General features: G+C 40.5%; 1 protein-coding gene across 9 annotated transcripts in view; it reads right to left on the bottom strand.

Moving 5' to 3' along the window:
- rnf220a (ring finger protein 220a) overlaps positions 1-26,847 on the bottom strand; it is a 191,885-nt gene that overhangs the window by 147,530 nt on the left and 17,508 nt on the right. For all 9 annotated transcript variants that reach the window (XM_078935523.1, XM_078935517.1, XM_078935521.1 and 6 more), the window contains exon 2: positions 22,675-23,736. In XM_078935523.1, the coding sequence (XP_078791649.1) occupies positions 22,675-23,329 (655 nt within the window). In that variant the 5' untranslated portion in view covers positions 23,330-23,736. The remainder of the gene's footprint in view (positions 1-22,674; positions 23,737-26,847) is intronic.

Raw genomic sequence — 26,847 nt, forward strand, 5'->3', positions numbered from 1 at the left:
TGGAAGAGGTAGTCAGAGGTGTACACACTGCTTTTGTCTTTGTGTCTGCAGATGGACTGGACAGTGGGAACCTCAGATCTGACGGCATGCTATCATTATGGAAAGGCAATGTCTTCTCCGGGGGTGAGAACTGCAGCTGTGCATAATTTGTATGTTTGTTGTGCGAAAAGTCTAAAGCATTCACACAAGTACAGAGGTTTTTTAGACTAATGTGGCATTTAGCATATATTTTAGCAATATGCTATCTGATTTTACTAGATTAGGCTATGTCCGAATTCCTTCACTACTCACTATATAGTGCACTATATGTTGCGTTTGCCATTTTTTTTAGTGCTGTTCGAATCTACAATTCCAAAATCAAGTGCCCTAGTTTATAGAAATTTCTATAGTTTTTTAAATAAATTTAGCATTAAAACATTAGGTTTGCCTGACGCTAGCTCCTTTTGCTAATTTTGCTCTCCTAAGGTTTTTTTAAGCTAATTTGAAGTTTAGCTAATATTTTAGCAATGTGCTAGGTGTTTTGGCTATATTATATACTTTTGATAGTTTTTTTTAAGGAAGTTTTGATACTTACATTGTGTACGAATTCCTTCCCTACACACTATACAGTGCATTATATAGTGCATTCGCCATTTTTTTTTGCTGTCGAAATCTACAATTCCAAAATGGAGTTCCCTAGAAATTTTCCAGAAGTCTCTGCTAAAAACTAGTGTGCATCGATGCTCACTGGATTGGCGAATATACACCACAATGCATTGCGTCGAAACAATTTTTGCCACAAAAAGTGCATTTAAATGTATTTTTTAAAGCTAATATCAACACTTTTTTTTTCAGAAGACAGTAGATTCATAAATGACTGACGCAAAACGCTCATATCAATTCGATTTTAACTTCGTAAAATCAATGGCGTTATATTCGCCGTTTAAAAAAATAAAAGTCATAAGCACGCATTGCTTTTAAAATCCAGTTTAGTTTTTTAGTGGTTCGGGCTTTATCTGGGAATTCTGACACAGCCTGTAACTTATTTTAAGCAAGTTCCTTTAGCATTTTAAGCAAACATTTTCATTTCTTTACTAAAGATTTTTGCTTTTGCAAACTTCAACTTCTACAACTACTTTAGCATTAATAACCCACAGTGAACCTCTAGAAATGACAATGTGTGTTCGAACCCAGCACACACTTCCTTTTTTTAAGCCACATTTCTGCTTAAATTAGTTGACGTAGAGATTGGGCAGATTTATGGTTGGCCATGAATGCAGACAGCTAATCAGCAACAGACCACAAAGAACCCTATGTGGTTACAAGATAAAGATAACCATCAGATCATATACACGCATGAACACACCTGTTGCTGGCAGATAAGCGTTGGCCTTTTCATGACGGCGGCAACAGGTTCTGATTTACTGCTTTTCTGCAAAATACCTACTGATTATGCTCCCATCAGCGTGTAAGAAAGATGGGCACCCAGTTGATTTGTGTCGCCTCTCTGATGAAAGCCATTCCTCACCATGCTGGTGTCAGCGCTATCGTGTACCACAACCGTCAGCATCTGTATTGTATTGTGGGTAAAGGTTGACTCGCAGATTTACAGCCGTCTCCCTGGGTAAAACATCCAGCCCCGTCCCTCCTGTACCCACTCACAATAGACTAGGGAATAATGGTCAACCTTCAGTCTTCCTCCTGCCTCTTCTCCACTCCTCATCCTCCCACTCCCCCCCACTGTTGGGTCGTTTCCCTCTCCTTGTAAAACTCCGGCCACTAATTAGAGGTGGTGGAGTGGAGTGATGTACTGTCTGCTATCTCTGTCGCGGATGCTGAAGAATAGGACACATTTGCTTTATTGGTTCTTTTGTTTTTTGTTTTTTGAGCGTGGCAAATGGACAGAGTGGGATTCCTTATCTGCTCTTTTGGGTCTTTTCTCTTTCGTTTAGTTTAATGGCTCCATTTTTTTTTCATTCTGCTGTCGAGTCAAAAGACGCAGGTCCAAATATCACTGTGTGACAAAAAAAAGCTTTATGTTTATTTTCATTAAATCAAGGCTACTGCCAAAATGTCAATGGAAGATAAATCCAGTTTTTAACTAATTAACAAAAACATCTACAAGATTTGGTTTAAACGCAGAGACTTGAGAACTTGACGTTCATTTTTACCCTTATTTTTGGCATAGAGCATGCCTTTTACATGCTTCTTATTGCACCTTTACTTTTTCTGTTTTAAAGGGATAGTTTTACAATGAAAGTAACCAGGGTCAGATCGGTTGACTGGGAAGCCACTTGCTGTGGCTTGCTTGCGGTCGGCTGTGGTGCAGAAATAGAGTGGTCGACCTATGATTGGAAGATCGTAGCTTTGGTTCTCGCCTTGCCTGCCCATGTATTAAAGTGTCCTTGGGCAAGACCCCACATTGCTTCTGGCGGTCAGAGGTTGGCACTACTATTAGGCTACATCCCCTTGGGTCATGTACTCAAGCGACCACTTTCAAGAAAAAGTCTGTGTATGTGTACATACATATACTTAAACTCTCACGTTTACACATCACTACGTGGATCTCTACAACCGTTTTCAGGCTCTACGTACAAATCCACATTCACTAAACGCGTGTTGCAAGTTAAACCAGGTCAAACTTTGACCAATTAGACACTCGAATTTGGTAGCGATATATGAATGGCATCCCTTTTCATTCACGGAGGTACTAACCATTTGAAAATTGATCTTGGAGGAGAAATTAATAATTGCAATTTGTGCCTGACCAGAATTCTATGACACCAAGTCTTTCATATATTGGAATAGAGCTGGGAAAGAAAAAGCCTGGAGCAAGATTTGCAAGATTTACACTGCTATGTCATTTCACACCAAGCCTCTTCCAACTTTAGTTACATGCACTAGTATCAACAGTCAAGTGCATTCAACAACGCACTTTTAGCATGTGCGGTGTGAACGCAACTATAGCCAGTGTGTGAATGTGTGTGTGACTGTAAAGCACTATGGGCCTTCACGGAAGGTAGGAAAGTGCTATAAATATGTTTATATATATACATTTTACCATATAATGTGTTTTTCCCCTTCTGTGGTTAGATTTCAAACCCAACATTAAGAGGAATTTTTTAGGAATCATTTTTTTCTTACAAAGAAAGCTAAAATTATACAGATTGGGGTTTGATTGTTAATTGTCAAAATGCTCCCTTTATAAGGCACATACCAACAACTGAAAGCACAATAAAGCATATTTGTCAATTTCCTCATTTTGGAAAAATAGTTCAGGATTTGGTGACAAATTTTTGCTTCTATCTAAAAAGTTGCAGCTTAAGCTTGCAAAGGAGTAACCTGTTAGCATCTCTGGGTACAAGCATACTCATTTGGATAGACATCCTTATCAATTTAGTTATGATTTAGTTTATGTCGTGATTTGAATAATTGGGAAAAGGCTAAAGTCTACAAATTGTTTGATTTATTCTTTAATACGAATAATAATAATAATAAATAATTCAGTTGGAAAAAACTCACCATAAGCGGGTGAGCACCCCTAAAGTCAACCATGTCCAAAGTCCGGCTTGTGGGCCAAATGCTGCCTGTGTTCAAACTTCTACCAGCCCGCAGGTTCCTGTCAGAAAATCAATAATCTGCAGTCCTCAGAATTTTCTAACAACTACGATTTCTTGATTGTGGTTGGCTAAATTACATTAAAAGTCTTTCGCAGGCGCAAAAAATGTGGAAACCCCCTTCTTTAAGTGATCAACCAGAAAATGATAAAAGCTTGTATATATATAAGAGGTAGACTTTAAGAGAGACTTTGACGGTGTCATGACATCCGTTAGTAGCCCACCTTACTTGTGACCACACCCACTTGGCGATACGGAGAAGACTTGGTGGATAATGTCATCTAACAATCACACAAGATTTATGCCATTTGAAAAATGTCTTTTTTGAAATGAAATGTTTTCTCCTTTGTTTTTTTGTTCTTTATTCCCCTGGTGTTCTTGCCTTGCATCTCTCCCCGTTCTCCTCTGATCTCTCTTTCTCCTCTCCCTTTCTGCCTCCCTCTAAGCACCGAGGCCATAGATCTCTCTAACAGGCACTATCTGCAGCCCTAAGCCCTAATGAGGCATCATAAGGCGAACAGTTTGCAGCAGCACCGTGCTCCTCTTTTATTTGCCAAACCATATCTCTTCCTCACCCCCCCCTTTTCTCCACTGCCCTCTCCTCGTCTTTCAATTGCTCTATCAGTCTACCCTGCTCCCCATATCTCTCCCTCTCTGTCTCCTCCCGCTGCTCCTTCTCTCCATCTCCATTTTGCTCTTCCCGCCGTCTTGTTTTATCTCTCCTCTCGTTCACCCGTTAAGCTCCCTTCTCGCCCCCCGTTGTAGCCGTTTGAATCATATCTGTCCGTCTACATATGCTAAAGCCTGTGTAATTACAGCAGCTCTTAAATAAAGACACGCTCCTAAAGCTGTCGGCTGAAATCACAGCCAAACAAGGCAGGAGGGACCTCCCAGCAGCAACAAAGCTGTCATAGACAGCTATAGATTTATCACTGGCAAGCATAAGGGGGGGGTGAGAGGAAGCAAAACAATATATATATATATATATGTAACATTTGGTTTCTGTCTCAGTGGAGAGTAAACTCTTTTTATCGCATTTTCAGAAGGTGATAACGTAGGGAAAAGAAATCATAGCTGAAGAAATAAAATGTAAATCCCAGATAAGAACTTTCTATGATCATTTCTTAAATAAACTTTATGCATTTTTTATAAGGAAACAAAATGGAAAGCCAACTCTGAGCTACTCAGAAGACAAATTCAAGTGGAAAGTTTGTGTTTTGTTTGATAAATCGTGACAACCTGAGATTGAATAGAAAAAGCGATAGCGAGTATCACGACTTTAATGCTTGACCAGATGCCGAAGACGCTGAGTGAGGTTCACTGTTTGAAACGCGTAAAAGTTAAGAAAAAATCTCTTTGACCGACAATTTTTTTAATTCATTTTGAAATAAGAAAAATATACAACAAAAAAGGCTAATTTTCAAGGTTTTTTCAAAATCATACGATGCAATCTGTTAAACGACGCGGACAGGAAGACCCTCCAACCCTGTCCATACACAAAGCACCACAGAAGACCCAACCTACAGAGGAACAGATGCACTAAATCAAAACCGACCCCCTGATCATGTGACATAGTACCAATGGTAGTTACAAGGAGAAACGATGTACACAGAGGCTATTTTACTAGGATGGCAGGCCAAAGCTTTACATGTAAGGGAAGCACTGGAAAGACCCACTAGTGCGGTTTTGGTGTTTTTTTTTACATCTTCTTGTGACTCTTTCTTGAAGTAGAGGACATATATAAAGAAAATTAAGCTTAAAATTGCATTTCTGAGGGTTTCTTTATTCAAATTGTGACATCGAACCAACTACAGCAATTCGAAAGTTCCTGGCTTTGCTCCATTCCGATGCATGCACATTTAGACGACTAGATCCATGTACGCTTTCGAGCTGGCATCTGGCTCCAAACTGTACGGCTGACTCACATTGTAAAACGCAGCAAAGAATCCAATCAAACCAATGATGATTTTTTTGTGTTTGTTTTACTTCTAAAAGCTGCAGAAGTATGTGTCAATGCAAATTGTCGTCCTTTCCCTGAACAAAAGCTCAGGCTGTCATGTTGTAACAAATAATAAGCAGTTCTAGCGTTTCAAGACTTTCTTGTAATGAAATACGAATAAATTAATAGACGACAAATTCATATAAAACTTTATTTTTGATGTTTTCTTTCCTAATTTTCATCCAGACTCTTTAGAAATCTTCTATTTGCCTTTTAGGTCCCTCTTATTTTTTTTTTTACCAAACACCCCTGTCCTTCAGCATTTACACCACAAATTCTGTTAGCTTCTCTTTTAACTTCCTTGCATCCTCCTCCTCTTCCTCCTTTCTTTCTTAAGTTCAGTAATTCATCAGAGCAAGTGGCAGAGCAGATTGATCAGCCTCCAAAGGCAGAGCTGCGTGCGCTGCTGATGTTGCAGTAACCCACGCAGAATAGCGAGCAGCATGTGTGTGTGTGTGTGTGTGTCTGTTTGACCGGCACAGGGGAAAAGTGGAGGGGACATTTTTTAAAATGTATTAATCGTCGCGGTAACAGCGCATGAGAGTGCTTGCGACAAGCCCATCTTTAGAGAGGAGAGACTGTATGTGACATCCACACACAAATACACACACACCTACACACACACACACAGCTGCATTCTATCTATATCCCGGGGGTTCAGCCCAAGTCCTTAACACTGTTGCATCAGCAACACACAAACAGCAAAGCTGTAAGCTTTACTGCGCACAAACGCAGACACACAACCTATGGGGAAATACAGGGCAATTTATCACTAATCACTAGACTCCCAAACTTTGTATTCTCCTGGATTTCCTATGATTAATTGCTTTCAGCAGTACACTTTATCTCCCTGAAAAGTGCCTTTTAGTGTGTGTTTGGCTTGTTTGTGCGCCACAGTTTAAAGCAGGATGGAATGTTTGGAGAATTAAAAGTTCAATTTGTTGAAAGATGACAGCTACATTCCTCTCATTTTCACTTGTTTTTTTAAATTCAGGGTTTTTTATTTTCTTTCTATTTATTTTGCCCTCTTCCCATCAGGCCCCGATTTAGCCAGACCAAGTTTAGGGTGTCATGTCCCTTCAAGCCCCTAAAATATAAAAAAAAACAACAACACATCATCATATCAGTTCATCCGTCCTTAAATCTATCTTCTCCTTTGATGTATTTGATATTCCTTATTGGTTTTATGTTGAATGCTCTTCCTCATACTGCTTTGCATTTACCGGGCTTTGGTCGGTCACAAGCAGGACACTGATTTGTCCGCTGTTAAGGCTGTCTTTTTTTACTATTCTGCCTTCATTTATTTATGTCTTGGGTTCGTCTTTGTGTTTTTCTGCATACTTTTTTCATGTCTTTAGTTTATTGTTGCGGGCCACTACGTTTTGAGGGGGAGGGAGCAGTCACAGCGTCTGGTGGGGGCATCGCCCCCTTCTTGCCCATTTATGATTTAAAGAAGAAACAAGTTAGGGAGGATGTAACCAGAAAACCAATATCTTTTTTTGCATTTTGTTTAGTCTTTTCTATCCTAACATTGGCAGTGACAGAACATTTTATGAAGTTTAAATAAATATAACCTAATTTTAGGGGGTAAAATAATAAAAAATTGCAGTTTAAATCAATTAATTAATCACTTAAATTTGAACAATTGGGGTTCTATAATATGCTAACACAATTAAAAAAAAAATCCTGTCTATTTTTTAATTTACACTTTTAAATCTAGATTGTGTGTGGTCCAAATATGTCCAAAGCTAAAGGAGAGAAGGAGGGGGACCGTTGATGAAATAAAAGCAAAGCAGGAGGCGACAACGACGAAGGGAAGAAGCCAACTGAGGAAAGGAAGCTGAGAAACTGGCAAGTGGAGGAGAAGGTGACAAGGCTTTGGGGACAGACAGAGGCATGAATAATTTATCAACACTTCTGATGGACAGATTAGAGGAAAAAATGAAGAGAGATGAAGCAAGAGAGGGAAAGAGAGACGGGGCAGGAAGGAGAGGAAGACTGATTTAAAAGAAGAGGAAGGGGAGGAATGAAATGACAAACAGAAAAAAGAAAGGCGAGTGTGTGTGTATGTGTGTGTGTGTGGTGGGGGGCACATACTGGAGCTCTTTGATCCTAACAAACCCCTCTCACCCTGACACTACCATGCCATCTGTGGCCCGCCCTGTAGCTGGTGTGTGTGTGTCAGACAGAGACAAGATTGTGACAAAGGAACAAAGACACAAATACACACTGTGTATTCTTGTGTCTGCATCATCAAAGTCAAGTTTGGTCATAAATTCAAATCAATTCTTAAAAATACAACAAAATCCATCTACAAATTATCAAAACAATTCCCAAACATTTCCCAGGAAGGAAAAGCAAATACCATCATTTTAACTAGTGCCGTTCACAATTGATTATTTATAATTTATCTCTAATCTAACCAAAAAAATTCTGTGAAAAGCCTTATTTTGAGGTATTTTCATTTAAATTTGTGACAGTAACAGAACAAAATACAACTAAAAAGTGGCTTGATGAAGTTCTTCATCATAACATAATTATAACTTTTACTTTTACACCACCAAGGGTTATATATATATATATATATATATATATATATATATATATATATATATATATATATATATATATATATATATATATATTGATGTCTACATATATATATATATATATTTTTTTTTTTGAACAATAACAATAAAAATATAAAGGTCACCTATTTAGTGCTCCTATTTACCCCATCAAAAAACAGCTGGAACAACTGCAGGTCAGTACAGGTCAGATTGGTGTCACCATGACATCGTGTCGCACCATGTACCAAATACTCCACTTTTTGTGCAAAGCAATTTAACCTTAAAAAGTTACAACAATAAAGTACTTATACTTTTAATATTTTTTTTCTTTCACGTAACCATGGTATAAGAAGGATAATGCCCAATGAGGAGTTTGTTAACAAAAATGAAGGGACTTCTCGTAGCCGTTACCATGACAGCATGTCACACCCTGTTTCAAATAATCCGCTTTTTGTGAAAAATAATTTCACAAAAATAATATCCTTGCATTTTTATCGGATAAAAAATATGATTAATGAGAAATTTTTAAAAAGTGCTAATTTTCCTGTTATTAACAGCAATAAACGCGATTATTTGACACCCCTAATTTTACCAATGAAAAGAATGAATTAAACCAATGAATTAAAAGCACATTATGGATCTCCTATTGATTATTAATAAATTTACATTATTTTAAATATTTTAAGTGCTGGTTAATTTGCCATCTTACCGGTGGAATGTCACAATTAGCATTCTGACCTCTTATTGATGAGTGTGTACATATGTGTGTCCTTTCACTTTACATGCACGTCACCCCCCCCCCCACCCCCCCGATGCTGCATGAATTATGAATGCGAGGACGGATAGCCAAAGCCATATCTTCCAGTGTTATGCTGCAAAAACATAAAAGTCTTTTATTAGTTCCACTCTAAATAGACAAAGCACCTGTTTTTCACATCAGATCGTCTTCACCTGCTTTGACTTTCACATGTTCTTTTTTGTCCACCATCACTTTTTACCTTCCTCTTCTTCATTTTGCCCCCTGGTGCACCTGCTTTTCGTTTTTTTTTGCAGCCATCACTTTTCAGCTTATACCATAAACTGTGCATTTATATGTAGGCTTGTGCATGTGTGCACACATGGAGTGGGGCAGCCTTAGAACTGATCTCCCACATGCTTCAGACAACACGTCGAGATCTTTACCTTCCAGCACTCCCCACCCCCCAACCCGCCCATGAACTGCCCCAGCCCTCAATCAGCAGTTATTACTCCAAACCTTCGACTCTCCTGCCCCGTGGGGGTCACAGGGCCTGATAGTGAGCTCCAACGTGGGCAACAACATCTAAAAGTCTCATGTAAAGCCCCAGGAAGGGCACATTTTCAAACGTTTCTACATTTAAAAGGCCAAATTCCCGGGTTTTTAACTTAGCCTTTACACGATGCTGCACACTCATGAAAAAAAGTCAGCCCTTTGGACCTCCGCAAGTCAGCAAAGCACTGATTAGTGATGTCCCATAGGTAATTAGGCTCCTTCATGGGAAGCAAGGCAGAGCTAACAAGAGCGGAGCAAGCTTTCTGTTCCTTTTTTCTTTTCTTTTTAAAGAAAAAAAAAACATGAACACGGGAAATAGAGCAAAGCCGGCAAAATCCCAAAGACAAGCAAACTAGGTCGCACTGCGATTCATAAGCTGCAGTTTTGGATATAATCTCCAACTTCCACAATCTATCCAAAGTCGCAAATGAACTAATAAAAAACCCACGTATTTGATTATTTTACAGCACTGCAGGGGGGGAAAAAAGGCGCTTTGCTTATGAAGAATGAGGAGGGAGACCGTTTTAAGCACAAGTTTACAGTCTCTGTCGCACACACACACACGCACACACACAAACCCTCCCCTGTTGGGTGTAGAGGAGAATCAATATGTCTTTGAATGAGGGTCAGAAGGGTTGTCTGCCCAGGGAGAGCTGACAGATTTGCTCTCTTTTGCTCTGCTAAGCTCCTGCCTGCTTCTAACACCCTCTGACACACACACACACACACACACACACACACACACACACCCACACACACACACACAGATGGAGGCAGAAACGCAAATAGACAAACGCAAAGAAACACACAGACATGCTCTCTCAAAAATGTGACACCTTTCCAAAAGGGCAGAATTCGGCGCATTTTTGCCACAGAGATGCAATATTAGGCGTTCTGTGTCAACGCAAAGCCGCCTGTAACGTATATGCAGGTTTTCGCGTTAGAGACGGAGAGTGGTCGGTTGGTTGGGATGAAATATAACCTGCGACACTCCTGGCAAGTGTCGTAATTCAGCGCAGAATAAACACTCGCACGGTAAGCAAAGAGGAGTGCTCACGAGGACGTTAAACGGAGAGGTGCAAACACCCCCAGGAATCCAGCAGGGAACATTTCCCCGCAAGTTCGTGGATATTCGGAGTCCAATACTAATTTCAATTCAAAACAACCATATCCCATATTAACTGAAGATTAGTTTTTGTCCATGTCAAAAGTCAAACGCACAACAGAGAGAAAGAGGCTAAACAAGTGGAAGAGACAAACAAAGGAAAAAAAAAATCCTCTTCATCATGCAGTATTTGTGTGATCTCATATCCAGAGTATAATACCCTCCAGGCCGCTCTGTAATAGCCTGTCAGTCATTTGACTTTATTCCCAAAATATCCCTCTGGGCTGGGTGAGTTGACGCTTCTTAAATATTAATAATATTCTCATCTTTTATTGCTTGACATGCTTTTTTATTCCTCTCTAATGGATGACATTCAGCAAAGTTTAACCTCATGTCGTGTTTTTTTATTTTTTTTGGTTAATGTCTTATGCTAGAGTTTCTTGGCCTTTATTGAGAAGTCTTAAGAGGATAAACACAAGAGAACATTTAAGTAGTTTTATAAGTTCAAATCACAAAAGCAAATCTCTCAATGCAAAAACATATTAAACTTCTCCACAATTAAAAAAGCAAAACAAATAATAAAACATCAAATTTTAGAAATCAAAACAATCTTTAAATAAAGAAAAAGAAATGAAATAAAAATTAAACGTTTCAGAAATTAAAAAAATTTCAAAAATCAAAACATAATGATGAACCAGAATAAAGTAGATACAATGGGACATCACTAATTGGATGATGAAGCGATAATGATTATCATCATCCAATCAGCTGTGTCCCATAGTACCTGCTTTTCTGATTTCTAGTTTTATTTCATTTCTTAACATTTTGATTCGTGGAAACCAGTTTTGTTTTCCGAAACGTTTTATTTTCATTTTATTTATTTGTTTCTTGTTTTTTTTTTGATGCTTTTGTTTGTTTTCTGGAATTGTCTACATTCTAATATGTTTTTTTTTTATTATTATTTGTTTTACTTTTTTAATTGTTAAATTTTTTTAGATGTTTTTGTGTCGTGTGATTTAGTGATATGATTTGCACATATAGGGCCACCGTAGTTTTTGGGGAAAAATAATGTAAGTCCAAAATGATGCAAAAATCATAAAAGTTACTATTCAGCAAAAAAAACAACACAAAGATTTACAGTAAAGTAATTATAAATATGAAAGGAGAAGCAGGGAACGAATGTATCTTCCATAACCGTGCTTCTGTTTTAGATCTCATCTCCACACGATCAAATCGGCCTTGCAGATCAAAGCCGGAAAGGGGATGTGCCACTGCGTCTGTGCGGTTAACACACTAAAGCAGCAATTAGTAATCACTCATGGAGCTAATGACATCAATCAATGAGCTTTTAAAACCAGCCATTTAATAATTACAACCATCAATAGTCACCCATGAATTCATTACTGCACATCTGGAGTATCGCAGCACCTCTCTGTATCTATCCGTCTGTCATTTGGCCTCTTTTATCATCTCGTTGTTTTATGAAGTGCTCTATTTATTGTGTGAAACTGTTTATGCCTCAACCAGCAAGTTAGGTCTCCTTAGTTCAGATAAGAGCAGAAATACTCTGAAAATGTTAAATTAAAAAAAAGTAATTTTACAACATTTTCATTTTTTTTCCATTTTTTTTTATGAAAAAAATGGTCAAAAAGGTTCGTTCTTTATTAATACATACGTGATATACATAAGTGTTTCTTGCGTTCGTCATTCGTCGATGTGTGCAGATGTCCTTTAAGGTTTCGGCAGACATGTCTTTATGTGAATTCAGTTTTGAGCTGTTCAAAATCGTTGGTCGGTTAAGAATATTGCAGTTTACGCCCATTTTACTCTGTTTATTCAGAATTATTATGAATATCTTACGCAATAGGGATTTTTGCAAGATGTATTCGCAAATTTGTGTTTTTCCATGACATTTCCACGAATGTCTAACGCACTTTTGACGCAGGTACCACCAATGTATAGCTATTATTTCGCATATACGGCGCACATAACGCGTTAAAAATCGCATAATTGATTCATGAATCACTAATGAACCGGATATAGACAATAACAATCATGCACGTGTTCTTTGCGTGGTTTATTTATACTTCTTCGTTGGTTTTAACATGAAATTTGACATAAAGACAACTTCCACATATATTCACATATGTCCAAATTCTATTCATGCATTAGGTGCAAAATGTAGGAAGTGGCTGTGGGACACTGCCTTGAATTTGTGCAGAGGACACTGTTTGATTTAAAGCAAATTGAAAAAACATATCCATGTCCTTACACCTCAGACTTAAGAAGAAAATTAAATGATTCACAAAATTTTAAACAAAAAAATTATTTGCTCTTAATTTCTGCACGCTAGAAGCATTGCAAGTGTTTATTAATACCTTTTGAGTAAACAAATGTCTAAAAATAACTCAACGGAAAATGACACTCTAAAGCTGTTGTGTAGACCACCGGCTGTTTTCATAACCTTGACCCTGAATTCCGATTCACTCAGAGAAAATGAAGTGTCCGGCCGGCGGGCTGACAACTCCAGGATCTGAATATGAGCTAACCTGCACATCATATAGGTGCACATGAGGGTGCGTGCTCCCAGCAGTGTGTGTGGCTTTGTGTATGCACATGGGTGTGTGAGCATGTGGCGCGGATGCACAATTACCAGGCAGGCGCGAATCAATAGGTGCCTGCTGACAGATGGATTAGCACGGTAAACAGATGATACACACACCGCTAAATTATTCATCTGCTGAACAGTGGGCTGGGATTCCACACACACACACACACACACACACACCCACACACACACACAGACAGTCATGTGGGAGAAGAAGGGGAAGGGGAGCTTGTGCTTGTTTTAAACACAAGTCGAGTAAAAATGTTCCTCTCGTACCTCCAACATTCACCGGAAGCGCATGACCTCTGACACGCCGGGCCCAGTAAATGTGCCAGAGCTCTGCTCAGCGACTCAAAGAAGTGAATCCAGCCACCATCTAATGCCTGTTAGATATGCAGAGGCAGCGCTGGGTCAATGTGAAGTGCCTCGGTTTGAGATACCAAACACACGTGGACAAACATCGACACACTCATCTTGCCTTTATGCGTGCTTTGCTGTGAAGTGCCGGCGAATCCGTGACCATCGACTGTTTATGCCTTCAACAATGTCTGCGGCTAAACCAGATTGTGCCAAAGGACAGATATGCAGTGTTAATGTCTGGGGCTTCATTTATAAGCTAAAAAGGCACAAATTTGTAACCAAATGGTTAAAAAATGCTGCTTATACTGGAACAAAGCTAGGATACACTCCTTATACTAAACAGTACTGGTTCATGTAGATGCAAATTACATGAGGATGCACTCACTCACACGTGGATCCGCACACTTTGGCATGCATATAAAACTCCCATTATTGATTTGTTTCACCTCTCCAAGGGACTCGGGAGGATGTTTTTATTTTTTTCCTAGCTGATCTTGTGATTTGCACTGCACGACTGCATATTTTACCTGCATGTTATTAAATTATCAACTTCTAGTTACAAAAGTTAAAACTACTATATTAACTGTTACTGAACATCGCTGAAAATCTCAAAAACATCCGAATCTCGTAAAATGACTTCAGCTACGTTCACATGCATTCAAGGGACCACCTCCGATGAAAAGTCTATGTAAATGCACCTTTCGACCAACCACCCTTCAAAACTCTCCTGTTAACGCACAATTTTACGACTGCTTTTGGTCCGATTGGTCTTTTCTGCGATTTTAGATACACGTTACCACTAAAGCTACATGCACACCGCCCCGGCAACGTGTATTCAAATGAGCAAAGAAAAGTCTATATTAATGCACTTATTTGCAAGTTTCGGGCTTCCGAATTTGTGTGTAGCTAAATGCACATTTATACTCTTTGAGACCCCCCAACCCTCCAAACCTCCAACCCAGCCCTTTTAACCATAAACACTCAAACTGTTCGCTCGCATCATGGCCGCCATCAGCAGGATCCAATCAGATTTGATGAATAATTCAATATTAAAGAGGCTGTGACCAAGAGAAAGGAGTGTGTGTGCGTGTGTGTGTGTGTGCGTGTGTGTGTGTGTGTGTGTGCCTTTTGGAGGTGGGTTTGCCGTTTGTGTGTGTGTGAAAGTGTGTGTGTGTGTGTGTGGGGGGGGGGGGGGGGGGCTGTCACACTAGACTGCATCCGCAAACTGGCTGCAGATTAGATTACTTAGGAGAGGAGAGCAGGGGGTGAGGACGGGATAGATGGGAAGGGGTGTTTTGGTGGTGGGGGACGTAAAAGAAAGAGGTGAGGAAATACAAAAACAGAAACTTTCACTTCCCTATTAGGAGGTGTCTAAATGCTGGTGTTCACATTTCCTAATCCGTAGAGTATACCGAACTGCACGTTCTGTTGTCTGGTTATACCACAGCCAACACACCTGTGTCCGTGCTGTTCCCTCAAAGCTTGAAAAAACATTTCACCCAAACACACTGCATCAAAAAAAGCATATTTTTGCTTTTTAATGCCCCAAATTTCAATGAGCGTCAAGCCGTCAAAGTGCTGCATCTCTGCAGAAAAGTTCAGCAGGGAAAAACGAAATGTGAAAGACAGATTACAGCAGAGGTAAGTTCAGGGCTGAGGCATGCCACGACCTTGTGAGACATGTGTGTGTGTACACATATTAAAAGCCAATCCATGTGTTGTGTTGCCAGGTGTGCTGCAGCTGAATGAGGCTCAGCGGAGTTTTAACGCAGGGTTTTTATTGGCCGAGGCTGACATCACCGGGGGAACAAAGTGGAATTCCGGAACAAGGGATTCTCTGAACCTTGGTGAGTGTGCAGCAAAACGTTCATTTCAAACCAATCTGGCTCCTTACAAAGTGTTTTCCACCTGAGTTATATGATTTTCTGGGAAGTGCGGCATTGAATTGAGCTCAGTGATGCAAATTTAAGAAGAAAACCTCAAGGAGTTGGCAAGAACTGTTAGGGAAAAAATAAAAAACCTTATTGCAACAGATGACATATTCCGGCGCAATAATACCTGAATGGTGCCTGCAGTGGGAATCCTCTCCTTTTCATGTTCTAGACACCATTTCCAGTAGCTCATTTCAGCACACACACACACAGACTCACAAACGCACGGTGATCCATGTCCAAATGGTGTGGTGAGGACTCACAAAAGGCTCAACAGGAAGCGACTAATCCTTGATCTGTGTGGCGTCGCAAGAATGGCCGCAAAACTCACACCAAGTGGCACACAAACTCAGAAATGCACACGATCACTGCTCACTTCCAGTTACCACCCAGAAAAAGAGAAAGAAAGAAAAAGGAAAACAATTTTTTGGGGGGTAAAATAATCAAACTACGATCATAATGGTGGGCAGCCTGGTTTAAAAGTGCATCCGTCGTCCTGGGGGACCTACCAGAAGGGCACACTTTGGGGGTAAACAAAGCCACCACAAATAGGACAGTCTCCAATCTGTGTGTGTGTGGCACAACGGTGGAGACTGACAGGGAGGCAACATGAGAGGGACAAGCCTTTTAACATCTGGCTAAGCACTGACAGGAAGAGACGCACACACACTGGAGAGCAGGCAGGCGAGTCCCAGTCCTAATTATTAGAACACTCTTACTTAACTTAACCCTGCCACTAGACCGTGACAGGCGAAGATGGAGAGGGGGGTGGGGGTGGGGGGGGGCAGGAGGCGGGGAGATTTTTGTTGGGACAAGGATGAGCTTTTCTGTCCCATTGACTGTTTTTTAACTCTGTGCATTCCAATGCCAGAAAAGAGTGGAAAAGGGAAATAGGACAAAAAAGAGCCAAAACTTCAAAGAAAAATTCCCTTCAAATCCCAGATAGAATAGGAGTGGTAGTAAAAAAATAAATAAATGAATAAATATGGACATCAAAAAAACATTCTCAACAAAATCTGTTTGTCATCCATCAACCTCACTATCACCACCATCCATCTTCTTTTTGTGAGAGCAATATTCTTTTTTTTCCCACAGTTCGTTTTCTCTGCTGTGACTTTTTTTGGCCACACAGTTTGTGCAGCCTGGCCTCAGGAAAAAACATAAAACAAAAAAAAAAACTCATGACATTTGCTCTGTGGTGCAGAAAAAAGACAGAAAAGAAAGATGAAAGGAAAACCTCTGTTTTAACAGCTGTGTGGGGTGCACTCGGTTAAACTGTTTTGTGTTGAAAGGGATGCAAAAATATGGCTAGATTCAAACTCCATGTGAGGTGAGTGAAACTATCGCAACCAAAACGGTCTGAATTGTTCTTTGACAATTCCCTATAAATTTTTTAAACCAACTGGATGGAATTCACCTCATTAAGTCTCCGCCCTGCTCCCTTAAACTTGCTCAAAGGCCATAATTTGAAGAAAATTAAAGAAAAGACGTATTTTTTTTGTTTTTGGACAGTCCTGTTTTATTTGGGAATAAATAAAAAAAAACAAAGAATAAAACTTCCTGGATGTTACATCCTTTTTCATTAGAATTGTTTCAGATATTATAAGGTAATACACTGGAACACTAAAAAGGTAAATGTTTCCGAAACACTTTAACGGGGACTGCTTTGTTTCAATTCTACTATCTAAAGTTCAGTTTATAATGAGACCAGAATGTGGAACAGCAACTTTAGACAGTTTAAAAAAGGTCAGAAAAGTAGGTTCATGATGAGATGAGCATGTTAGCATTTCTGCTCGTCTTTGTGAGGACAAGGAACGCTTTGAGTCAGTGCAACCACAATAACTCCAGGGACAATTTCAAAAGACTATCTTGAATTACCCACGCAACATGTTTGCATTGAAAGAACAAGCACAAAGAGGAAACCAGTGAATGCAGAGGCAGAACGTGTAAACTCCACAGAAAAAGTCCCTAGATTACATTCACACCCTCATGATTCCTTATTATAAAAAAAATTAATCCACCGTGGATAGCTATATGTGGTATGCTTAGACACCCCTCAAAAGCTGATTTTCGTCAGATAGACACAAAAACTTGCAACTGGGCCAAGTGTGTTGTGTGATTCATGCTACGTTCTTCTACGTCCTTTTTATGTATTGGAATCTAGATGTGAAATAAAAAGCCTGGAGCAGGATTTGCACCACTTAAGGTAGGTATCTGCCCTAGTATTGGGTCGCAACAAAGTTGCTAAAGGTGCGTTCAAGAACTAGTGTTTAGCACGTTCTTGAACATGCGACACGTGCCTGCGTGACCGTTGCATAGGATGAATTTACAATGAAAAAAAAAACCTTTACAAATCCATTTGATGGCATCTAATAAGTATAACTAAGAAAAAACGTGAGCCTAAATCCTGTAGACCTATAAATGTAACCCAACTTGTCAGACGATAAAAAGCAGCTGTCACACGTTCAGGATACAAGAAGGGTTAAAACGTGAGAACACAGAAGGTTAAATTGAAGAAAAAGAGACAAACAAAATGACAGCAAGCAAGAAAAAAAACACAGATACAGGATAGAGGCTGGGGAAAACGGCAATGATGGAACATGCTAATGCGCAGGCAAAAACACACATACACAGACCTTCACTTTGGCACGTCAGCCAACACAGCCAAATCTCTCAGCAAACAAACATGCACATCTCAAGAGTGGATCATTTGTCATCACCCTCATTAATTCAAATCACACATCATCCCATAATTCCATCCTCTCCTTTCATTTTCCACTTGCAAAGACCCTCCTCGCCTTTGAATTCCTCCGTTCTGCCGCTAAAACCCAACAATGTGAATACAGTAAATGGTAATAGCTTTTACAATAATGTGCCACCCATCGTCCTCTTAAGGCATGGTGGGGCTTTAATGTGCAGGTTTAGCGGCTGACAGGTTAGCGGGTTTAGTTAACAGCCGACGTGCTTGCTGGTGCGGTGGAGGGATTTAGGAAGGCTTAGCATTGAGAAGGCCACTGTTGCCTGAAGTGGCAGCAAACTTAACAGAATTTCATGCTGAAAGGTGAGGATTGCACGGGTTTTGTGTTTGTTAATGCCATTTTTAGGTGTGAAGAAAATTAAGGATCAACCGTAGCATGCATCCCAAGTGTTGCAAAAAGTGACATGCAACTCGAACTGTGTACATGTTTGAAAAAGGAAACTCCAGAACAACAGTTGGACATTTGAACAAGCGGGTTTTCTATGACCTTTGAGCTCGTCGCAAAAGTGTGGAAAACTTTACAACCTAGTGGCTGCCATTAATCACTTTGAGGAAGGAGGTTAAGAGTTATTAATAGAAACTATAAATAACTTCAATAAATTGTAAATAATGTCAGCACAGATAAGATTATGAATGCTTTGCCTATATCTACAACTACATTACAATGTCATTGTGTTTAGTTAGTCATTATAGACCTTACTCACATCAAGGAATTTGTACTGTGCAGAAGTTTGTTTGACCCCAAAGTACAGCTTATATATATCTAGTTTGATTGCACTATTCAGTGTGTTCACGCAGTGTCAAACTAATTGTATCAAAGCCAACTTGTAGCCTTTGGCCACAGCACAGGTCAATGGACTCTACCGCAATATGGGTCAAATTGGCAAATGTACAATAGAACCATCTTGGCATGTGTAGAATCCAGACAGTAAAGCACAATATAAACCAAAATGATAATGTTTTTCTTCCTTCTGAGAAGACCCTAAGCCCTCTGCACCATGGTTGCAACCAAAATGGATGCATTGTTGCACCACACAAGACAAATCTAGACAAATATGAGAAATTGAGCTCACGACACGTTTTCCTTTGTCACTGCAAACTGTACTTCCCTCATCCCTTAAGGTAGAGTGTCCACCCTGAGACTGGAAGGTCGTGAGTTCAAATCCACGGTCGAGTCATATCACGAAGACCCAATGCTTCCCTGCTTGACACTCAGTACTAAGGGGTAGGATTAAGGGAGTTAAATCACCAAATGGCTCTTAATCATGGCTATGTGTGGGCGGCCGTGGTGCAGCGGTAGGGCAGTCAACCGATGATCATAAGATTGCAGGTTCGATTCCCACCTTGCACACCCAAGTGCAAGGGGAGGTTGGTGCCAGTGTTTGGCAGCAGAGCAGCCACCAGTGTGTGAATGTGTGTGTGCATGGGTGAATGGGACTGTGACTGTGAAGCGCTTTGGGTCTTCGAGGAAGGTAGAAAAGCGCTATTTTACCATTTACCATATGTCTGCAACAACTGCCTTCAACCACCCCCCCTATGCAATGAGAACAAATTTAGTGGTACTTTAACATAAACTTTTCACTTAAACTTGCACACATACTGCAAAACTGGACTTTTTATGAGCAGCATGAAGTCCAGGCCAGGAAGAAGTCAGACTAAGTGAACAATCATTTTCTGGAACTGTACGGATTCCCGATGCAGACAGGCCCTGATATATTCTGTCTAGGAACACAGATTAAAACATGTTAAAAATCCAACAAATATTCACTTTCACCATAAGCAATGACAGTGTATGATCTCAGGGATAATAAAGCTCTTTTCTGTGTAGGAGTCAGAAAACAATCCATGGTGTGAAGCAGCCCGACTACTCCTAGTTAGCTAATGTGTGTCCGTGTGTGTGTGAGCACCGTTCTCATGGGACGGGACCAAAGAGTTGTTTGTTCTTTACGCCTCCCAGAGATAGCTAAACCCAGTGAAGGAGAACCCATAATTCTTTGCTGCATGCAGTGTCTCTGCACATCCAATTGCATTAGAAGTCTTTGGTGGAGGTGGAGGCTACTCATGCCAAGATTTAACCTGATTAAATACAGATTCAACCGTTCCAAAAGACTGCACAGAACCCCTTTGCCCATCTTCTTTTCTGTTCTTGGCTTGGTACATTTGACTGTAAGGTAATTTTATAAAGTAGGGTGCTGTCTTGGGCAAAACTCTTTATTACCAAAGAAGCTAGATGTAAATATTTCTTCCCATTGTCTATCTATTGTCTCGTTTTACCTCGTTCACATTTGTGCCCTCTGATATCTTCTCCTCCTTCATAAATCCCTCTCCCTAACAACCGGGTGTCAGTTTCCCAATTTCCTCCTATACATTCTTTCCTTCATCCCTCTCTTTCCCACCCTCTCCGTCTCTCTTGCTACGTAGTTTTTTTTTTGTTTGTTTTTTATCGGATCAGTCTCAGGTCGTCGCCTCTGTCTCTCATGTGCTCCATCAAGGATGCATCACTCAAATGCTTGCACAAACTCAAAGATACAAGGGGACAAACAGGAAGATAACTGACATAGTTGCTCCCGAAAAGAAAAAGAAAACCATGAACTTCCCAGTGAATACAGACACAGGACAAGAAACACAGACTAAATTACTCAGTTCGAGAGAGTTTCTAGATCTGTCTGTCACCTAATTAGTCGCTGAAATCTGATGCAGCTTGTTGACATGTTCAGGAGATGTTTGTGGTCATGTTAAAAAGCTATTTGTGTGTCTGGTAAAGTGTTTGGGGGATTTTTGCAGTGCTTCTCCCATCCCTCCCTGTATTATACACACACACACAAAAAGCCTGCCAAGCATTTGGGTATGTGGGTAAATCTTTTGGCAACAGGGCTACCAGCATGGCGCTATGATGAATGCTGATGGCAAAGAGCATGGCCAGTGTCTGAACCAGTCACTCACACTCACACACACACACTAATAAGATTCCTAGTGCATGAGGGCCAAATGGCATCCTTCCACTGGTGAATGCTAATGTGACCAGTGGAGCTTGTGGGCTTGTGAAACAAGGATAGCAAGAGCCAGGAGAGATGATGACAGCAGAACATGGTATTGTTTAATGGTGTATGTGTGTGAACATTCTTTTACAAAGTGCAGAAACTTAGATTTTTCGAGGGCTTGAGCAAAGCTTTGTGTGCGTGTTTACAATATACTCTGTTGGCAGTGTTACCCTTTAAAAGTGCTGGTAGCTTGATTCTTGCTAGAGTAACCACAGGAAGTTTGATATTAAGATGAACAAACTTGACCAGACAAAAGAGGCCTGTGATCTTCTAGTGTTCAGCGAGACTCGTTCATATATTCTCAGGGAAAAAAAAGGGTTAACACTGTGCAAGATACTGTCATACTGTCATAAAATCAATAACATGCAGTATTTTCTAAAAACTGTACTGTTTTTTTATTGTGATGGGATACATTCTGTTATTAGTGGTTCTAAACCTGTGGCAACACTGACGCAGGACTCTTCTGTTTAGGTCACTTCTAAAACTGTAAATAATAAAAAGCAAAGTTGACAGCAGAGCATACATTTGGGTCCCAATGGGAGAAAGAATAGGGTTTGAATATTTGTCATTAGCCTGTAAAGAAAGCAGGGATGCAATCTGACACTGGTTAGTTGCTAAATTTTTTTAAAGTCATGGACGATTACATAAACCTGAGCAAAGAGCCTTTAGGGCCAAACGAAAGATTTTTTTTTCTGATCAAAACACAGTGGTTTGAACCTCTCAATAAGATGCTTATTTTTCTGTTCACATGGTTTGTCATTTCATGTGAACCCAGATTTAATGTTGACAAAAGTTTTTTAGACTTTTCCTTTATTGTAATTCTGGTCTTCAAATACGAAATGTCACTGTAATTTGGGCAAAAATGCATTTCTATATTACTGTTCTATGTAAATAAATGAAAACCATCCCATTAAATAGTTTATTTGCATTTAATGTTTTTAAAGTGTTCTAAGAATGCAAGCCAAATGGTCGGTTTTTGCAAAAAGTTTGGACACCACTGATTTTTGGTAGAACAAGAATCAGCTTATGTCTTACTACCATTTGGTACATGTTTTTTTGTGAATTTGTCACTTATTTTTTGAAAGAATGTCAATAGCGGTGCTATAGCGCCGGTGTTAATGGGTTTACATGGTTGGCTTGGAGGTCCATTTAAACAAAGGTGTTAGGGCATGGATGGCAACCCGAGATCTTTAAGGGCCAAAGTCCCTTCCTGTTTTCCACACATCCTTGCCTTACTTACTGATGATTAGCCAGATCTGGTGTGGACACACCTGGATTCAGGTGTCCAGGCAAGACAAAAAGGTGGAAGACAAAAAGGAATGTGGCCGTCATCGCTTTTACGGATCGCTGTGGCTGCTATAGTTTAACATGAAAGCTCATAATCAAGTACATGACAGAAATGAATCTTTACTCACAGCGTTCGATGCGGTCCTCAGGGCTGGAGGACGTCTCACGATCAGACAAGAGACCCGACACGGCGAAGATCTTTTTCCCGCTGTCCTCAACTGCTTTCAAGGCGCTGCTCGGTGACCCCCCAGGAGGGATCTGAGTGCCCCCAAAGTCATATTCTTTACCCTCCGCATCAGAGTACCTAAGGTGTGGGGAGGCCTCGGCATCCAAGCAGCCTTTGAGGCGTTTGGCTGGAGTAAAAGCAGACTGATAGCCGCCAGGTGCTCCATCTCTATCATCTGGAGGTGATGCAAAAGGCCGGAAGGCGCCAACGCCGCTGTGATTCAGCATGCTGATGGGCGAGCAGTCCAGGTTAGGTGGAGCAAACTGATGATGAAGGTGTAGGAGTGATGGGGGAAAGTCCCGGTTAGGGAATCCAGGTGGGACGGCACCTTGGCGGTGGTACATTGATGCAAAAGTATAAGAACCATTGTTGAACGGCAAATGGACGTCTTTTTCGACAGAGACCGGGACACCGAATGGACGTGGCTGCTGGCAGGGAATTGAAGCATCGCGAGACGCTTCAGCAGTGGAGGCCAACACCATGAGGGCTGGGGAGGCCAAGGGATTTGGCAGATAGGAGGAGCTCTCCATCTTGAAGGCTGCCCTGTGAAGGTCCATGGCTGGACTGACAAAGGAGGCTATAAGGGTTTTATGAGGAGGAGGAGGAGATGATTCCTCCTCAGTGAGACTGGAGACTATACACAAGGCCTTTTAAACAGGACTGAAGAGGTGTAGGAATGTGGGTTGGGAATTGGCACAATGAAGGCAGGAGCTAAGATAATGACCCCTTTGCAAAGACGAAGAGTTTGAAGAAACTTTCAAATAAAGGGAATTGTGGACAACTTAAATTTAGTTCATTCTTAGTGACACCTCAAATCTTTTATTATGAGTTTAGTTGTCAGTGGTCTAGATGGAGAATGCAGTCTTAGGTAATAATAGAAGCTTTCCTTGGTTATGGTTGGTGGTCCAGGTCGGACGTCCGTAGGTCTTTGAAGCTGTCACCTCATCTTCATTTGGTCCATGAACTGAGGAAATACAAACAAGGACTGCATAAGATCTCACAAAGTTAACACAAAGTGCATAAAGTTCATGTAAAGACCACAACTTTTCTCACTTTTTTAACTTATTTTGACATATGTCACCATTTCTTATTTTCATCCATACAATAAGCACAAAATGTACATAATGGCTGTGAGACACAGGCTTCATATTGTGTCTATTTTAGTCATAAAGTAATGGGTTCTAAGGAGGTTGAATTTGTCCTTCATGATTAGAAAAATAAAATACAAGTTTCGTTGGATTGGGTCTTTAACCCTTGTGCTATCCTTGGCACTTTAACATTGGGAGTTGGGTCATCTAGACCCACTAGACCAGTGCTTCTCAAATAGTGGGGCGCGCCCCCAGGGGGGGGCACGAAGCGATGCCAGGGGGGGCGCGCGGTGGTGGCGGTTTTAGGCACAGGTTTGTCCGGTGCGCAAATTTAACGTGGGGGCAGCGGTGACAGCGGCTCAGTGCTTGGAAAATAATCTGGTCCACTATTCGGTTCCTATTGTCTGTTCTGTCTGTCCGCGGCTGCGCGAGTGAGAACGAAAGGGGAGGGGTGGTGTGGGCCCTGTCTGCCAGGTGAATCGGGGCACGCGGACCACTGCTACCGCTGCCTGTTGCCCAAGATCACCGCTGCCCTTAGATTCCTAAGCTCATGCTAACAATGTCATTCTTTATGAACTATTGTAGACATTTTGATGACGTGTCTTTATTTTCCATCCATGTTTTCTTTGTCTGCCTGTGGTTTAGTTGGTTTCAGACAGACAGAAAGACAGCAGGTAATGCAGGAAAACAGCTGCACTTTTATGAGATCAGAAATAAACAATCCGTCATTTAGAAAAAAAAAAAATCAGCACGTTTTTACCTATTTCTTCAGACTAAAAACGTTAAATATATTGGTGCTGCTGTGTTAATGTTTCAGATCAATTTAGATTTAATATTATTTATTGATTGAATTATTTTTTTCAGCATCAAATGGTTCAGTTGGTCAAAATGTTTCTAGTTTAAATAAGGAATGACAGATTTTTTTTATTTCAGGTACTTTCAGCTTCTTTTCTGTTTTAGACTAGAACAGGGTTTCTGTGGCTAAATAAAGTTAATATTTGTTGAAAGTGGATTTATTTTGCTTTTTTCTTTTGTTAGTGTTAAAAGATACAATTTTAGGTATACAAATTTTATAGATACTGACCTGATGTATTGTCACCGCGCGAGTGTGTCTGTGTGTGTGTGTGTGTGGGGGGGGGGGGTTATGGGGGGGGGGGGGGGTCAGGGGGGGCGCGAAACATTTTCTTTTCCTAGGGGGGGCCTGGCAAAAAATAATTGAGAAGCACTGCACTAGACAGTGCGCTGAACCTTTTTTCTTCAATGATTTGTGATCTTCGCTGGTGTCCATGGATTACATGAAATCTTTCCACCTTTATCCACCTTTGTCATGGTAGGGAGAACACGTCAATGCAAGGGTGGGGTCATCTAAGATAGCACAAGGGTTAAACAGAAAAAGTTACATTTGGCTGCAAACTTATATAATAAATGTCCTTTTTATGTTAACTTGTGGCTAGAAAAGGCGTCTGACCATTGGCGGGAAGCAGATCAAATCAACCAAATGTTGATTAAATCTGTAAATAGTGAAATGGGGTCTGAGAGAAATGTTTTTTTTTATACAAAAGTTGCTGTGGAAGCCAAGCCTTGATGTGTAAGACATTGTTGGTGGCAAAGCTATGACGTCCAAATCTTTGTGAGGGAAAAAAACGTCCTCAAGTTGACAATGTTTTTATAAATCCTAAAAATCCAGGCTTTTTTACAAATGCTATAAAATATTTTAAACCTAAACTTTTCTCAATTCTCAGTCCTTTCAGCAAAAAAGACAAAAAAAAATCTTCAAACTGGATGCACATCACTCCATTCTGATCTGAACAGACCACTTTTTCTCATTCCAAATGTCCCCTCTTTGCCCTCTGTCTCCTTATCAGTCAATCTTCTCCTTCTTCTTTCCATCCCCATCAGCTCCTCTCATCTCCCTAGCGCTATCTGTTCCCTCTCATTCCGTCATCTCAGATCTTGGGCTAAGCCGCTTATTCCTACCATCTCCCTGGATATTATTGGACCAGAACCACTTGTCTTCAGATAAGGACACACATCCACACATCTGATAAGAGCCCGCCCGGCTCAATGTTCAGCTCAACAGCCGACTCGGTGGGGCGAACACACTCCCTTTGCAGGCTGTATCTCCCCATCTAACCACTTTTAATTCCCCATTTTTTGAAACTATCTGTGCCCTCCTTTTTTAATATCATTCCAGTTGGGTTTTTTTCTCCTCTCATTCCTCCATCTCTCTGTCTCCTCCCCACCCCCGCCTCCCCTTTCTCCCCTGGGTGATTCAAATGGGTGATATCATATCAGGCCTCTCCATCTGCCATCCACGAGTCAGAGGAAATCTGCCTGAGTGAATAAATTAGCCATACTTGACCTCACGACCCCCCAACCCCTCCCAGCATAAGAGGCAAGAGGCTAGAATCTTTCCTCTTGAGGATTAAACTGTAGCAGGGTTTGATCGGTTAGAGGAGCGCATGGGGGAAGCCGATGAAATGCAAAATAATATTTTTATCCCCAAAGAGCAATTTAAAGGTGACTGGCTTGTTAAGGTTCTAATGTCCCCAAGATTTAAGGGAGCACAGATCAGCTCGTCAAAAAACAAGATTATAGGATTTTGTGACAGAAAGAAAATTGATAGGTATAATTGGGTTTTCATGAGTGACTTTACCAGATTTTAATAAATTAGATAAAACGATTTGGGGCTAAATGAAGTATAAAGTCATGTTATCTTTTACGAAGATATGCAAGAAATGTCAAAACACCGTAGCAATACCAGCTCAGTAGTGTGCAGTACTGAGTGATTGTGGGTTTCAATCAAGCAGCCACCTTCTGTTCCCAAATCTGACACAAACCAGGAAGTACCAAATGTTGCAGTTCCTCCAAAGTCTATTGGAGGCTGACTTCAGAAGTGAGCAATTCTCTATTGATTTACAGGTTTATAAGTCCAACTAAAAAAAAAAATATGTGGCCATTTTGGTTTCTGAGTTTGGGCTTTTTCT

This window comes from Oryzias latipes, chromosome 17 (genome assembly GCF_053564925.1).
Source record: "Oryzias latipes strain Hd-rR chromosome 17, Olatipes_Hd-rR_3.1".
In the NCBI taxonomy this organism is placed as follows: domain Eukaryota; kingdom Metazoa; phylum Chordata; class Actinopteri; order Beloniformes; family Adrianichthyidae; genus Oryzias; species Oryzias latipes.